The sequence below is a fragment of the Phodopus roborovskii genome, unplaced genomic scaffold (assembly GCF_943737965.1).
Source record: "Phodopus roborovskii unplaced genomic scaffold, PHOROB, whole genome shotgun sequence".
Taxonomy (NCBI): domain Eukaryota; kingdom Metazoa; phylum Chordata; class Mammalia; order Rodentia; family Cricetidae; genus Phodopus; species Phodopus roborovskii.
The window spans coordinates 23373451-23390650 of record NW_026126459.1 but is presented as its reverse complement, the minus strand read 5'-3'; the positions used below and the strand labels follow the sequence as shown (position 1 = coordinate 23390650).

Genomic DNA, 17200 nt, shown 5'->3' with positions numbered 1-17200 from the left:
TCAGCACGGAGAGGCAAGGTGGGCATCAAGCCCCACCACCAGCTCAGAAGCTACTGGCAACTGATGGTGCTGTGAAAGGGAGAGACAGTCTTCTTTAAGGTGTGCCCCCAACCCTCAAAGGTTGGCCACATTCCAATGGAAGGCCACACATCCAAGAGTATTTGGAGGTACTTTTTGAATTAAAAAAAAAAAAAAAAAAAGACACAAAGAGGGTACTTCTGGGAAGTCTGGGGCAATGATGAGTATGAATCAAATATACTGCACAGAACTGACAAGACTAATTTTATAATAAAAATAAATCACTAATAAAAATAAAAAAACGAGGGAAATAAACAAAAAATAAATTGAACAAGGAAGTTAAATCTTTCTGGGTTTTTACATGAATTAAATGAAGAAATGAATTTCAAGACTCCGGCCCTGAGGGCTGTGCAGACTGATTCGGTCTGAGTGCTGCTGTCAGCCAGTCCTGGTCCCACCTTCACGACCTTTCCTTTCTGTATGTTGAACTCACTGCTTCCCTTCACTCCTCCACTGCTTTGCCCCAACTCTGAGGACAGCAGCACAGTGCCTGTTCCGGTCAGCCACCTCTTCCATGGGTGCTTCTCCCAAGACTTCTGCAGGTTCCACTCCAGAAGACCCAGTTCCTTCTGACTGAGAGGTTAGAATGACAGCAACCAGCACAGGGGACACACCAGGCCCACACACTTGGTTGTGTCTTGTAGTGGGATATTCACTTTGTCTCCTTCTGTGGCACTGACTATGCCCATTGGGGGTGGAGCCAGGGGCGGAAGTGACCCGTGGAAGGAGGTCTGAGGAGGAGCCAGGGAAAGCTCTCTTGTTGCCGGTTGGGGAGAGGAGAGCATCGGGTGGAACTTGCTGGTGTTCATCTGTCTAGGTTGTAAGTTATTTCTCCCTGAATAAACATCTATTCGGCCTATTTGTTTATCCTGATCCTTATTTAACAGCAATAGAGACTTTACTGTCTTCCTGAGTAACTCTTTTCCTCTTGACCTTATGCCTCAAGTCTACATTAAAATCTCTTTTAATAAACTCCAACTCTGCCTCAAAAGTTAACAGTAGCAGAAAGCCCACTATAGGGTATTTATAAGGCTACAAAATGGAAGCTTCTTTCTTAGCATTCATTAACATGCACCTGAAACAAAAGGAAAGCCAAGAATATACACAAGCCTCCGGACTTACCTCGATGTATGCTGGTTCCGTACCAGCAGGTGAGATGTGGGGCTGCCAATCTTTGGGAGGTTTTGAAAGGTACTTGGAATCTGTTACAACCCACTTGAGCCGAGGCCAACCTAAATCAAACCCAGAGTGAAAATTGAGATGCCTAAGCCACTACTGAAGGACTTCACACTGAACTAGTCATCTTAAATGTCAGAAAATATTAAGATCATATCATCATCAATAAAATAATTAATTTTTATTGTAGCTTCTTTCAAAAGAATGTTCATTCCACATGATAAATACAGGCCGCCTTGATTGTCCTCAACAACAGGGAGATTCCTTTGTCAGTGGAAGACTGCAGAGCCCCATGCCCTCACTGTCCCCTGCTTTAATGTATACAGGGTAGCTAGCCTTTCCAGTCAGTAGCACAAAGGTTAAGAGTGTTGCTACAATCAGACAGACTGGATTCAAGTCACTGCTCTGCCATTTATTAGCTGGGGTTGGGGATTCTGTTTCACAATTTCCTACCTGAAAAATAGGCATAATTACTGTACCTATCTTGAATAAGTAAGAATTAAAAACAAACAAAGACACGTAAAGTCCTTAGCTGTTACTCTATTAAAATTCAAACTAACCAGGACTCAGGAGGCAGAGGAAGGTGGATTTCTGTGGGTTTGAGCACAGCTTGGGCTACACAGGGAAACCCTGTCTTCAAAAAAAGCGAAACAAAAGCAAAAGCAAAAATAAAAGCCTGAAGCACTCAGGTTTGAGTTTCAATCAGTAACCTGGGTCTGAGTAGTATTCACCTTTGAACTGTACAATTTCTCCATTCTGGGTTTTTGGCAGGCCCTTCAGACAAATTTCACTGGTGAGAGCTAAGGCAATCCCACAGCTTCCTAGCAAGAAGCCAATCTGCTGACCTCCGGCATCCTGTGAGAAAAAAATAATGAGCACAGTGAGGGTGTGAACGTGAGTGAGCATGAGTGAGCACAGTGGGGGTGTGAGCATGAGTGAACGAGACCACACCACGCTTAGCAACAGCACCCAGAGATGCTCTAGCACTTCCCACTGTGCTGCGGAGCCCAGACAGCTGGCATATGTCAAAGCTGGAGACAATTTCTTTGGGTTCCCTAAATACAACCAGACACTACTTTAACCTGACATTGCAAGCATGCCCTGTAAGCCAGTGTGACCTTCTCTGACTCACGAGGCAAGTGGAATCAATTCTAACACAGTTTTCTTCTCACAGTCCTACCCCCCCAGAACTAAGAGTAGCAGCTACCCATGCCAGAACAACATAAATAACACAGATAGGCTAGATATAAGAGCCCATATTTCCAGACAATTCCACCTAGTCTTTTTTGGGGGGGCATGGAGGGTTGAGAAAGGGTAATTACACCTAATCTTATGTTCTACTTTAAATGAAATAAGTTTCAACCTTAAACAGCAGCAAAAGCAATCAAAGGCAAAGTCTAAAGTATTTACACCTTTGAAGTATCATTAAGAAACTACACAAGTATTGTCACCTTAAGAGGAACCTTATGATTTTCTTCCTGAGTAATGAAAGGACTCTATCCATCAACTAAAACTTTAGCAATGTCACCTATCTGGGTCTTAATCACTTAAAAAACAATGTTGTCTTACAAATGAACATTCTATACCATATTGATCTCTAACATCAATTCTCAGTATAAACAGCATGAAACGGCCAGTGTGAAGACTCAGAAAAGCAATGGGCCTGAAATGGAAGTCTGTGCTGTCATTTTTACTATCAGGGCTGACACAGTCCCAACACAGCTCTCCATTCTGGAGCAATCACTTCCTCCAGTGCATCACCCCCCACTCAGCCACGCTGGGTTATTAAGTATATAGGGTGATGGGAACCGCTACACACTCAGATATAATCCTCCCGTGATTCTAAAACGATAACGTGACAGATGAGATACGTTACCTGCTGGACATTCATATCTACATAATTTTTGACAACTTTACTGTTTTTTGGAAAGTAAAGCTGAGTATTTAAAAATATGATCTGGGCTGGAGAGATGGCTCAGAGGTTAATAGAGCACTCTGACTGCTCTTCCAGAGGACTTGGGTTCAATTCCCAGCAACCACATGGTAGCTCACAACCAACAGTAATGAGATCTGGTGCCCTCTTCTGCAGGTGGAACACTGTAGACATAATAAATCAATAAATGAATCTTTAAAATATAAAAATATCATGTTGCTTCTTTTTTTCTTTCTTTCTCCTTTCTTCCTTCCTTCTTTCTTTACTGAAACAGTATCCCTCTGTGTCCAAGAGCTCATTCTGTAGACCAGTCACAGAGATCTACCTGCTTCTGCATCTCAAGTGCTGGGATTGAAGGCATGCACCACTATGCTCAGCAATCACATTGTTTCTAGTGTCACTAAGTAAGTGCAGTGCCTTCCTTATCACAGCAAAGGATATTTAACTCAGCAATGTTACCTTTCTGGTCAGTGGTACTTCTATGGGTACTGGAATCACTTCTGCCAGGAGACATCCATAAAAAGCCACCATAAACATGACTGGATCATTGTTGGGGTAAACCAAGGCAACCTAAAATTTCCAAAGACATTCAGCAACAGTGGAGTATGGACTGATTAACTCTACGAACACAGAACATTTTCCATGAACACAATAAGTCAAACAATTTAATAGTTACTTGTTCTGAAAGAAATTAAGTGACTAAGAAATACAAAAAGAGGAGCACTATCATCCCTACAGTTACACCCTCTATTCTGGGTTCAGGGATTTATCTCAGAAAGGATTTGCCTCCCACAAGGCCCCATTGCAAATCCCAGCAACACTAAAAAGCCAAAACCACAAAACTTACCCATTTTGACAACTAAAAATGCAATTCATTATCACTTAATCTTGGCTGTGATTCAATAGCAAACAGCTTGCCTATTATGTTAACTATTGAAAGCCTAAGGCAATTTACCTTAGTGCAGAGTTAATGGGATATATGTGGTGGACATCTCAAGACAGATAGCATTTATTAAAGCTGTGCATCACTCAGGCAGCGCCTTCAGTGAGCCCTTCACCCAGGGAGCCATTCCTCCAGCTCCTTAATCATTGGATTCCTGTTCCTTATATTCTTGCAATCAGATTCTTTAAGCTCACTCCAAAAGTTAGTCCAGTTTAAAACTTTAAACTGTCTTAGAGGTCTAAAAATGATTAATTCCACAGAAACATTTCATTACTGCTTACAAATTGCCATCTTGACACTTGGGCAGACACAACATTACCTGCTTAGGGTTCAGTGAGCCATGAGAAACCGTCACTATCAGTTTGTATAGTAAAAGCTACACTTTAAACATTTCTGGTACATTGTAAAAGCATTTTTAAAGAGTTACTTGAGGGTCCATAAGGTACCCTAAAAGTGTTTGCCACTAAGCCTGATGACCTAAGTTTAATCCCTAGGACTTAGGTGGTGGAAGGTCAGAGCTGTAGCAAAACCTCCATAAGACCCCACCCCTACAAATCAACAGGTGTAAGTTAATTCATAAAAACTGCTGGGTAGTAGCTGGTATTTCATTCTACAAATTACAAATAAACAGTAATATTGAATGGCAGGAAGTAAACATATTCAGTTTACTAACAGGGAAAGAAAAATGTCAAAATTTTAAAAAAACTATAATGTCACTTCCAATTAAAAACTAAATGAAACAGTTGTCAATTTGCCTTTAACAATTTTAAGAGCCAGTTTTATAAAGACAAAGATCTGAGTCAATTACTTTCAGAAAGACTTAATTTCCCTTTTTATTACCTCAGTTTTTCAAAAAACAGCTCCAGAAAGAGGCCTGAAGCCTCTGAACTACAAACTAACACCTAGTTTTGAGTAGGACAGTAGGGACTCTAGACTAAACTGGCTTTATTTTCTAGGAGGAAGAGCTACAGGGCAGCTGGAAAATGGTCTTACAGAGGACCAGGGTTCCCTTTCCAGTAAACACGTGGGAGCTCACAACCATTTCTAACTCTAGTTCTTGAGACTCTAATGCCCTCTTCTCCTTAGGCACCAGGAACATGGAGATACACATGCAGGCAACACACCCATACACCATCACAAAATACATAAGCATTTTAAAAAGGGGTTATGAAATCTTACCACTGTACAACAAAAGCCCAAGGTGTGTGCATTAGAAACAAGTGAATGTCACCTTTCTAAACAAAACAAAACAAATTACCCTGTCTCCAGGTTTTAACACAGGTTCATTTTTGGTCCCCAGTTTATTAAGCAGCGTGTAAGCCAACTTTAAACTTCTGCTCCACAATTTTCCTAGAAAAAGAAAACAATGAGACAGAAAAAATTATAGGCATACTTCAGCCAGAGAGTACTGGGTTCAGCATGCTAAGACAGGCCAGTTGTGATGAGTTAGCACCAACCTTCCCAACACAGCAGCCTCTCAGGCACTCTGAAGGGCCACTCTTGCCCCAGGACAAATAAAACATCACCTTGCCTTACTTAATATTTCAAGTTCTTTTCTTTTCTGTGCCCCCCCCCCCTTTTAAGACAGGGTTTCTCTGTGTAACCCTGTGTAGTGAGATAGTCCGTCTGTGGCACTGACCACGCACATTGGGGGGTGGAGCGATGGACGGAAGTGACCTGTGGAAGGAAGTCGGAGGGAGAGCCGCTCTCTTGCTGGCGTGACTCGGACAGGAGAGGATCGGGTTGAATTTCCTGGTGTTCATCTGTCTAGGTTGTAAGTTATTTCTCCCTGAATAAACATCTATTCGGCCTATTTGTTTATCCTGATCCTTATTTAACCGCGATATCTGGTGTCAGAAGTGGGATGGGCGTGGTCAGTGCCACAGAAGGACTATCTCACTACAGCCCTGGCTGTCGTGGAATTCAATCTGTAGGCCAGGCTGGCCTTGAACTCAAGAGTTCTGCCTACTTTTGCCTCCTGAGTATTGGGATTAAGGGTGAGTGCCACTGATACATGGCTCAGTTCGAATTTTGTTTTTATGATGTAGTAACAGTATGCTGAAGTATACCTTAAAAGAGAGGGCAACATTTTTTGTTTGTTTTATATCCAAGACTAAAAAGCAGTTGGCTCTGTCCTAGGCTTTTTTGAAGAACAGCTCATCTGTATCTCATGAGCTACTTGAGACTGGAAGGGTTATAATAATTTGGAAGCAAAAAAAAAAGACAACAAACAGAAAGAAAGCTGAGTGTGTGGGGGGGTAAACGCCAAAAACCCTAACTTTCAGGAGGCTAACACAGGAAGTTTTCTTCTGGTTCGAGGCCAGACCGTGTTACAAAGTGAAATTATGTCTTATAGAAAACATAAAACAAACTAAGACCAAAAGAGAAGCTGGTTTTAGGAGCCACACAGGTGGACTCACAGGCTTCATATGAACGAGAACAGTCCTTAGCACTTGGAGGAGCTATAAAAGTGGAAAAGTATTCATTTTATTCTTTATAGAATTGTATGCTTATTATAAGCAAGATGATGCAGGCTGGAGATCTAAATCTGGTTTTCCTTCCACACAACCATTAATACTGACAAAATGCTTTCCAAAATCTTCCTCCAGCCAGGTGCCATGGTTCATGCCTGCAATCTCCGGAAATCAGGAGGCTAAGAGGATTAAGAGTTCAAGGCCATCCTTGGCTACAAGTCTGAGGCCATCCTGGGATAAATGGCAAAACAAAACAAAAACAAATCCTCTTCTAATGTAAAAGTAAAAATAAATCTTTTTGCTGTCTTTAAAAACTAGCTGCCTGTGAATGTCACTCTAACAAATGAAAATGTCTGGCAACAACTCCACTTGGAATAAAGGGTCCAATTAAATAACTGAGACATATGTAACTGACAAATACCAAGAGCAACACTACCCCCAGTCTTCAAGAACCCTTAGCGCAGTGGGGACCCACCATATGTGAGCGTGTAGACTGGTTTCCCAGAAACATCCAGCCCTGTCAGGCAGGGGCACTTGGCTTGGGTAGAGCCCCACCGCTGCAGGGCGGATTCCAGTGCAGGGGGCCAATTACAGATGACTCCCAGGGGCTCCCCCTTCACCGGCGTCATCTGTCGGCCCTCAGGTTTTGGCTGGTTGGGATCTGGCTGAGGTACTGTGGCAAACAGGCAAGAAGATGAAGTAAGTTTACATGCCCCTAACACAATTCTAACCTCAAACACATTTTCTCCTCGGTCTCTGGATTATTCTCGTAGTAAAAAGCCTTAGGGCTTCCAGCATTCTCCTAAAGAGTCTCAGCAACCTGGGGAGAGATGGCTCTTACTCCCATCACCGTTGACAGTGCCCCAAATTCAAGGGCTGCTTTAACAATGTTAGCTGAGTGGAACTGTGAGAAACAGAGATGAACACTTACACCAAGACTCAAAGGGGCTGTTTATACTCATGTATACACTGTAGGTTTTTCTACAGTGAACAAGCATTATTCAAATAATTCTTTAAATCTAACATTTCTTTTGTTTATTGTTGGTTTTGGTTGTTTTTTTCTTTTTAGGACAGGGTCTTGATATGTAGCATGGAACTCAATGTGTAGACCAAACTGGCCTTGAACTCATAAAGAGCCATCTATCTACCTCTGTTTCCCAATGTGCTCAGCCTTAAATTGTACATTCCCAAATTCTACATTCTCATAGAAGGAAAGATAAATAAAGTATTTATTATGTACCAATTATGTGGACAGACTACAATAAACTGAGAATGTGAACAAGCCGGGTGTGGGAGCCCTTGTCCATAGTCCCAGAGTTCAGGAGGCTGAAGCAAGAACAAGCTCAAATTTAAGGTTTGCCAAGGAATACTGCCAAGACTCTTGTCTCAACAAAACACCCTGAGAAAACAAATATTGCACATATACCTATAGAGTGCACTAGGAGCATAGACAGCAATAATAATACCTCAACTCAGATATTACTTGTCCAAGTGGTGATGCTTTCTCTCCTGGACTCCCTGAGTATGTAGTAGCCCTTGTTGTCCTGGTTTTCCTGGTTTTGCTATGTGCATATCCCTAGTGAATGCTGGAATTGTATGTGAGCCAGAGAGATGGTGCTCTTCTAGAGGACACAGGTTCAATTCCCAGCACCCACATGTCAGCTTACAACTGTCAGGATACCTGATACCTCTGTGGGCACCAGGCATGAAGGTGGTACACATACTTGCATGCAGGGAAAACACCCACACACAAAATATATCAATGTAAGTAAAAATAAGAAAAAAAAAAAAAAACAAAAAAAAAACCCTGTTCTTTGTAACTCACTGTTATGATGGATCTGTAAAAATTTGTTTTGACTCATTCTTTTTTTAGAGTTAGCATACAAAATAGTGGGTTTCCTAATAGCATTTTTATACGTCTGTATCATTACACTTCATTCTTGCTCAATCCAACTTCTACCCCTCCTACCCCCTCCTGCTGGCCTCCCTCTCCCCAAACAGTCCTCACATCTGCTCTCACATCACGTGAATTCCATTTCTGTCTCTTAGCCCCATCTCTGCTAAGACCTCCTCCTCTCTCACAGTCCCTTTGTTCAGGACCTGTACACACACACACACTCTCTCTCTCTCTCTCTCTCTCTCTCTCTCTCTCTCTCACAAATCTAGATTCTGCAAGAAAAAGCATGCTGTCTTTATGTTTCTGAGTCTGCCTTATTTGATTAGTACAATGATCTCTACTTACATCCATTTCTTCTTACATTCATTCTTCTTCTGACAAAATACTCATTTCACTTCTCTCTCTCTCTCTCTCTCTCTCTCTCTCTCTCTCTCTCTCTCTCTCTCTCTCTGTTTTTGTTTGTTTTTAGAGACAGGGTTTCTCTGTGTAGCTTTGGAGGCTGTCCTGGCACTCTCTGTAGACCACATCCCCAGTGCTGGGACTAAAGATGTTTGCCACCACTGCCCAGACTTCACTCCTTATTTTGTATAATATTTTCAGATCATTATAGACCCTTACATTTAGTCTACATTTAGCAGGATTACCCAGGAATTACTAGTAATAAATTGTTTCATCTCTACAGCAACTGTGCACCACCTGGTAGGCACAATTTTCCACTAGGACTTCATGCAAACATCTTCATGTTTCCAAAAGATACTGGTATTTTTCTTTTCCAAAAATGACAATTAGTCAAAGAAATCTATTTGCAATCATACAGAATGGCTGTATGCTTTTTGACCACACTCACACCCATTCCCTTTTTAAGTTTTCTTAGGAAATTATTATTTCATCAGTGAATGTTTTTTAATTGTTACACCACTGTCTTTTGTCATATAGAGAACTGACTTCTTACCTCCCCCATAGTCTTCATCACAAACCTACTGGCTCATCTGTTCCCTCCCTGACTCATTTCAGAACTGACTACTCTAAGTCACTAACATGGGGAAGGAAGTGCATTTTTATGTCTTTAAATGTCTTTACCATCTACCACTCTGTCTTCTAGAAAGTAAATGTGTATGTGTTGATTAGCAGATTCAATAAAAGGCCCATCTGCATTACAAGAAAGAGTAGACAAACTCTTGAGGTTGGATTTGTTTTCTATACTCTCAAAAAATACAAATTGTAAATAACTTTAAAAATTATGTATTTCTAGCCCAGTGAAATGGTTTGGCAAATATAGGTGTTTGCCATCAAGCCTGCTGACCTGAGTTTGATCCCCAGAACCTACATGGTAGGAGAAAAGCAATTTAAAAACATCATCCTTTACAATAGCCACAAACAACATAAAGTATCTTGGGGTAACGCTTACCAAACAAGTGAAAGACCTATATAATAAGAACTTTGTGTCTTTAAAGAAAAAAATTAAAGAAGATACCAGAAAATGGAAAGATCTCCCATGTTCTTGGATAGGTAGAATAAACATAGTAAAAATGTCAATCTTGCTAAAAGCAAATTTACAGATTCATTGCAATCCCCATTAAAATCCCAGCACAATTCTTCACAGACCTTGAAAGGATAACAACCCACTTTATATGGAAAAACAAAAGACCCGGGATAGCCCAAACAACCCTGTACAATAAAAGAACTTCAGGAGGCATCACCATCCCCGACTTTAAGCTCTACTACAGAGTTATAGTCCTGAAAACAGCCTAGTATTGGCACGAAAATAGACAAGTAAACCAATGGAATCAAATTGAAAATCCTGATATTAAACCACACACCTACAAACACCTGATTTTTGACAAAACAAATAAAAGTATACAATGGTGGGCGGAAAGCATCTTCAACAACAACTGGCACAGTTGGATGATGGTGTGTAGAAGAATGCAGATAGACCCGTGTCTATCGCCATGCACAAAACTCAAGTCCAAATGGATCAAAGACCTGAATATAAATCCAGCCACACTGAACCTCTTAGAAGAGAAAGTAGGAGGTACCTTTGAACAAATTGGTATAGGAGACCACTTCCTGAACGTAACACCAGTAGCACATACACTAAGATCGATAATTAATAAATGGGACCTCCTCAAACTGAGAAGCTTCTATAAGGCAGAGGACGCAGTTGACAAGACCAAATGGCAGCCCACAGACTGGGAAAAGATTTTCACCAATCCTACATCTGACAAAGGGCTGATCTCCAAAATATACAAAGAACTCAAGAAAGTAGCCAACAAAACACCAAATAACCCTATTTTTAAAATGGGGTACAGAACTGAAGAGAGAATTCTGAATAGAGGAAATTTAAAAGGCTGAAAGTCACTTAAGAAAGTGTTCAGCATCCTTAGCTATCAGGGAAATGCAAATCAAAACAACTTTGAGATACCATCTTACTCCTGCCAGAATGGCTAAAATTAGAAACACCAGTGATGACTTATGTTGGAGAGGATGTGGAGAAAGGGGAACACTCCTCCACTGCTGATGGGAGTGCAAACTTGTACAGCCATTTTGGAGATCAATATGGTGGTTCTTCAGGAAAATGGGAATTAGTTTACCACAGGACCCGGCAATCCCCCTCTTAGGCATATACCCAAATGATCCACATCCATGCAATAAAGACATGTACTCAACTATGTTCATAGCAGCATTATTTGTAATAGCAAGAACCTGGAAGCAATCTAGATGCCCCTCAACTGAAGAATGGATAAAGAAGATGTGGCACATCTACACAATGGAATACTACTCTGTGGAGGAAAAAAAAAAACAATGGAATCTGGAAATTCACAGGCAAGTGGATGGAACTTGAAGAAACCATCCTGAATGAGGTAACCCAGTCACAAAAAGAGGAACACAGTATGTACTCACTTATATATGGATTTTAGACATAGAGCAAAGAATCACCAGCCTATAATTCACACCGCCAGAGGAACTAGGATACAAGGTAGATTCTAAAAGATTCATATAAGGTCACTCACAGAAGGGGGAAGCAACAAGTTCTCCAGAGCACATGAGGAGTGGAGGGGGGCAGTGAAGGGAGAGGGAACTAAGAGAAAGAGAAGGGGAGGAAAGTACATGGGACTAGGAATATTGAGTCAGGGGAGGGATAGAAGAGCGAAGAGAGAGAGAGAGAGAGAGAGAGAGACAGAGAGAGAGAGAGAGAGAGAGAGAGACAGAGAGAGAGAGAGAGAGAGAGAGAGAGAGAGAGAGAGAGAGAGAGAACATAAAAGAGGGAGCCATTATTGGTTTGAAGAGAAAACTGAACCTAAAGAAATGTCTAGAGACCTACAAGACTGACTCCAACTAACAATTTGAGCAACAGTGGAAAGAAAGTCTACCATAAATGCCCTTCCCTGATAATGAGATCAACAACTAATGTATCCACCATCATGGAGCCCTCATCTAGTACCTGTTGGAAACAGAAGCAAATACCCACAACTAAACACTGAGTCGAACTAGAATCGAGATGCAGAGAGAGGACAAGACCAGGTTGCAGAAACACATAGAGACAGCTGACCTGAACAAGGAGCTACTGGGCCCCCAGACTAGACATCTGGGAATCCAATATGGGAGTGACTCAGACCCCCTGACATGGGTCTCAGCTAGAAGGCCCGGGCAGTGTAAGGGACCTCAGACAGTGGAACCAGGATGTATTCCTGGTGCACAAAAGGACCTTGTAGACACATACCCCATGGAGGGATACCGCCTTAACCTAGAGACAGGAGAGAAGTCCTAGTCCCTACTTCAAATGACTTGACAGATTTAGATGACCCCTCCTGGATGGCATCACCCTACTTGTGGAGTGGGGGGAAAGGGAGGGAGGTCTCTCTCTCTCTCTCTCTCTCTCTCACACACACACACACACACACACACACACACACACACACACACACACTTCTGACTCACTGACTGAGCATAAAGACCACACACACTAACAGGGACTATCTAAGCTCCCCATCCTCCTCACCCATCTCATCAACCCCTTCTCCCTGAGCCCTAAGGCAAAAATGACCCTTAGGGAAAGTAGCCACCGAGGGAGCTCCTGCTATACACACCCAGCAGGTGCTGGCTGCTAGTGGGTGTGTGCTTCTGGAACCTTTACTACTACCTTCCACAATTTCTTCAGAGTCGTCCACAAAAAACTCCTTTAAGGGAGGCCGTTTGGGTCTTTTCAGAGTGCTGAGAAGCTGCTGGATTTTTGTGGATACTCTGCTATTGACAGGAACACCTGTAAGAGAAAAATAGTAGTAAACTGAGTAAAATAAGTATAATTTATTTCCTCAATTACCTCAAAAGACTTTCCTTCCTTTAAAAAAAAAAAAAAACTTAACTATTAAGCTTTTTATTACCAATGAGACTTATAAGGATTTAAGTGCCTTTTTTCCTTCCACATGTGGTTCATAGTACCTTTCATAAACACCAAGTGGGAAGAAGTGAGCCAGCAGCAGTATGTCTGTCTCTGCAGCTGGGGCAACTGGGAAGAGCTGCTGGGGAGGATTTGAATTTTCCCAGTTTAACATATACTCCCTAACCTTACTCCAAGGGACTCCATACCATCAGCCGTATCCATAAGGCTGGATCTGTTGGATCCTTTGTGCATGCCTTTAACTATGCCGGAAGGGGGCAGGTCAATGTTTGCCGGGCGAAGGGAGGAGGAAGAGGTAGTTGCAGTGACATCGGGAGGGGCCGACACATTCTCTGAGGGGAAAAGACAGAACTTAGAATCACATGGTATTAACAGCAAAAAATAACCAAGTCTTTAGAAGGAATAAAAATCATTAGCTCTTTTAAAACAAACTTTAAAAAATATTTATTGACATTATTATTATTATCGTGTATTGTGAGTTAGCTCTCTCCTTCTGTTGCAGGTCCCAAGGATGCCTGCAAGTACTTTTACCTGTTGAGCCATCTCACCAGCCCTAAAACAAAATTTTAATCACAGTCTACTAGCAAATTATTGGCAAACCAGAGCAAATCAACTTTCCAAAAGTTCAAGACCTGAGTAGTTTTAGTTATTAGATCAAATCACATAGCCAATGTTTCTCAAAAGCATTTTTCTATACAGAGTGGATAATAGGAATCCAATGGTGTAAAAGTCATTTCAAAATGGAACCAAAGTGAGTAAGTGCCCGATCTGCCACTAGTTCTCTAGTTCCTTGAACACTTCTTTATGTCATGTTTTATCTAGGATGTTCCCCTTCTACCCAAGCGCTAAATGGTGGCTTGGACTGGGTCAGAGACCAATGTTCTTAGAGGAAAGAAAACAAGATAAAGTCAACTTCTAATTTTGATGAAATGGTCTATCGTTGAATTGGACCCGTTCAAGCAAGGCTATTTCTTGCTCTAAGTAGAGATTAACCCACATATGCTCCTTCATGGAAAAGTTCTTTTGACTTTTGTTTTTTGAGACAGGATCTCATCAGCCAGGTAAGCTAATCCTCCTGCTTCTACCTTCCAAGTGCTGGGATACAGGTACGCACCATCTTGCTCAGTGTCCATGAAGTACACTGATATGAGAAAGTCAGCGACCTAAGTTAGAAGAAAGCTACTGAATGAAGCTATGCCACAAAAAAACAAAGCAAAACCTTCTGAAGGTAATTAAAGGACACACACCATATGACACAAAAATAATGGAAAGCCACTAAAGGGCATTAAAAGGAGAAATGTGCCTTCTAAGATCAATGTAAGAGAAAAGTTTCTGTGTTTCAAAGGTCTATGAGTATTAGTTTTAGAAATAATGCTTTTTAAAGTCTGAAATGTAACTGGTATGATGAGATCAATGTGTATAATGTGGGAAAAATAAAGCACTAAGTTTGTTCTTTTGTGGATCTCCTGTTCCCGCCTCCCAAGTGTGGGACTACAGGTGTGCTGTGCCACCACACTCAGCTGTTGTTTGTTTTGTTTTGAAGAAGGGATCCTTCTATGTAGCTCGGGTCAGCCTTAATCCTGCCTCAACCTTCCACTTGCTGGAATTGTAGGTGTCCGCCACCACACCTAATTAGAAATGTGTATTTTATCAGGGCATTGGTGGCACATGCCTTTAATCCCAGCACTTGGGAGGCAGAGGCAGGAGGATTTCTGTGAGTTTGAGGACAGCCTGGTCTACAGAGAAAGTTCCAGAGAAACCATCTCGAAAAACCTAAATAAATAAACATTTTTAAAAAATGTGTATTTTATACTGTATTTGACCCAGCACGTCCACCTGAGCAATTTTTGTAAGAGGATAGCACTGCACACTACTTCACTACTTCATTGTCCAAAATAAGAGCGTGGCTAAATAAACTAAGTCATAGAAAGACAGTAATACACTTTAAAATCACAAGAAGAAAAGCATAATTATAAATATTTAAGAGATGTTCAAGATAAATTGCTAAGAAAAGCAGGTAGTGACTTAATTTTATTTAGGACAATTTACATTTTACAAAATCAAAGTCAAATCCCTACATGCTCTAAACTAAATCTAGACTGCACGCCAAGATGGCAACACCGACGTGTAATCCATACAATCACGGTCTTATCTTCTCCGAGGCAGAGTCTCTCTGCATAGCCCCAACTGTCTGGGAACTCACTATGTGACCAAGCTAGCCTCAAACTCAGAGATCTGCCTCTGCTGCTTGCCTCTTCCTCCTGAATGCTGGGATTAAAGGCATGAGCCACCATTCCCTGTAGATTATAGTCTCTTTTAAGGAACAGGTACTATTTCCATAGGAGCTAACATCCAAAGCAGCAATACTGGATTAGATGGTTTCTGCAACTCAGCTAAAAAAAATTAACAGAAAAATAGGAAGTCACATTAAGTCATCTTAATAAAATCCAGACAATGTAAAATAGGTGTTTGGGTTTCTTTCTCAAGTGGAAAAGCTTTCTTTTAGACATATTCATCAATAAATTCTCCCGCCATTACTCTGCTGCTTGTTCTCTGTGACAGAGTGGTGGGAAATATGCCTGTCTATGTCTGGCTGCACTGGGAGGCTCAGTGATACACAATAGGCTAAAAAGTGCAGAGTGGGTCACCACAATGATGTGTGGCTTTTATACCTACAAGGTAGCTATCTTTAACTATAACTTTCCAGAGCTTTCTTTTCAGAAATGAAATTAAAATATTATATAAAGTGATACATAAAGGTTACTGAGATGACAATTAGATAATGAAATGTGACTGGTTGTCAAGAAAAAAGAAGAAAGACATCAGACACAGTGCAAGGACATGACTTAGTGCAATTGGTGCCACCAAGTAAGTAGAGACCTGAGAAAAAACAAAAACAAAACTCACAAATACATAAAGCAGAACCAAGCAACAGCTATACACCATACAATAGCAGCAGCAGCAGCCAGGAGCTCGACGTGCCGACCCTCAGCCTGTATACTTCTCATGCAGCAACATCACCACAGCAAGCAACATAAATCCAGTCTTTAGGCTAAGGACAAAGCAAAAAGGCCTTGCTGGCAATGGCTTAGTGTAGAATTTGCTCAGATTAAATATGTTATGTTTTATGAAATATAGACAGTGTTTCTGGGAAATCTAAGGTGCTACATATTTTAGTAGCTCTTGATATAGGGACTATTTCTCTTGTGGGATAATCACATACTAAGACTGGTGTTATTTTGCAGCTTCAGAATTGCTTATGGAAATAGATATGGCTTCAGGTGAAAAACATTTGTATCAATAATGCTGATGATACCTATTATTCCTGCAACAAATATATTGCTGGTGTTTTCTTCTCAGCCTCACGAACTGTTCTTTGTGATCATATTTTTTTAGCCCACATTGAAAACCTAACACAACATAAACTGTTTCCAGGATACTGGGTGCCAAATGGAACATTAGGTGGGTTTCTTGGGTAGATCCAACTCCTACCTATTCGGGTATTGGCAAATACATCCACTAGAGACCCACTGGTTCCTTTGACCTCTCCGTGGGACAGCGTAGAAGATGCGGATGAAGAGGTGGACGATCCCTGAATTGAGCGGTTGATCCAAGACTCAGCATTCTGCAAGCTTTGTTGCAAGGCAGCAGAGAGCGCAGCCTGGCGTCTCAGAGAGCCCTCATCCTCAGAGGCCGAAGACGTGTCTGTGTGGAATTAGAAAAAAAGAAGTCTCGATCCTGCCTTGAGCACAGACTGTTCAGTTAGTTCTTGCTCATTGACTACACACCCATGTTGACACCAGCAAAAAAACACTAGCATTCTCAAGTTAGATTAACAGGTGACATTTCTTAAGACGTGAAAGAGAGATCTGTGGGCCACACCTAACAAAACAGAATGTTGACCTCAGAAGACCACGTTAAACTTTAACAAAATGTTTTAAGAATTTAATTACTTTCCTGTCCTGAGATGAATGGATGTCTAAATTCTGGTTTGCCTGCTTGTTAGAGACCTTGTGATGGGTGGCCACATGGCTTTTTGTGTGTATTATCTCTGCTTAAAAGGGGACACAGAGGCTGCTTCTGTTAAAAAGTTCCATGAGGGCTGGATGATGGGACTCAACTCTGTCCGGAGAGAGGTTGCCTTAGCCTGGAGGTGCTGCTTGCTCTACTGGACAAGGTAGCTGGTCACAGGGTACAGGTGAGGTTTCCAAACATGGTGAAGTCTGAGAATTTCCTGGTGCCTTGACTAAGCCTGGGTCTGACTTTAGAAAGCAGGCCTAAATTGGAACAGCTTGTTGGA

General features: G+C 41.5%; 1 protein-coding gene across 2 annotated transcripts in view; it reads right to left on the bottom strand.

Annotated features, from left to right (window-relative positions):
• Dip2b (disco interacting protein 2 homolog B) overlaps positions 1-17200 on the bottom strand; it is a 176541-nt gene that overhangs the window by 53058 nt on the left and 106283 nt on the right. Inside the window, exons 5-12 of one of the 2 annotated variants that reach the window (XM_051189898.1) lie at positions 16393-16605; positions 13089-13232; positions 12643-12762; positions 7080-7277; positions 5389-5480; positions 3647-3757; positions 1986-2109; positions 1201-1310 (exon numbers count right to left, since the gene is read on the bottom strand). In XM_051189898.1, the coding sequence (XP_051045855.1) occupies positions 1201-1310; positions 1986-2109; positions 3647-3757; positions 5389-5480; positions 7080-7277; positions 12643-12762; positions 13089-13232; positions 16393-16605 (1112 nt within the window). The remainder of the gene's footprint in view (positions 1-1200; positions 1311-1985; positions 2110-3646; positions 3758-5388; positions 5481-7079; positions 7278-12642; positions 12763-13088; positions 13233-16392; positions 16606-17200) is intronic. The other variant, XM_051189899.1, reaches the window with a different exon arrangement.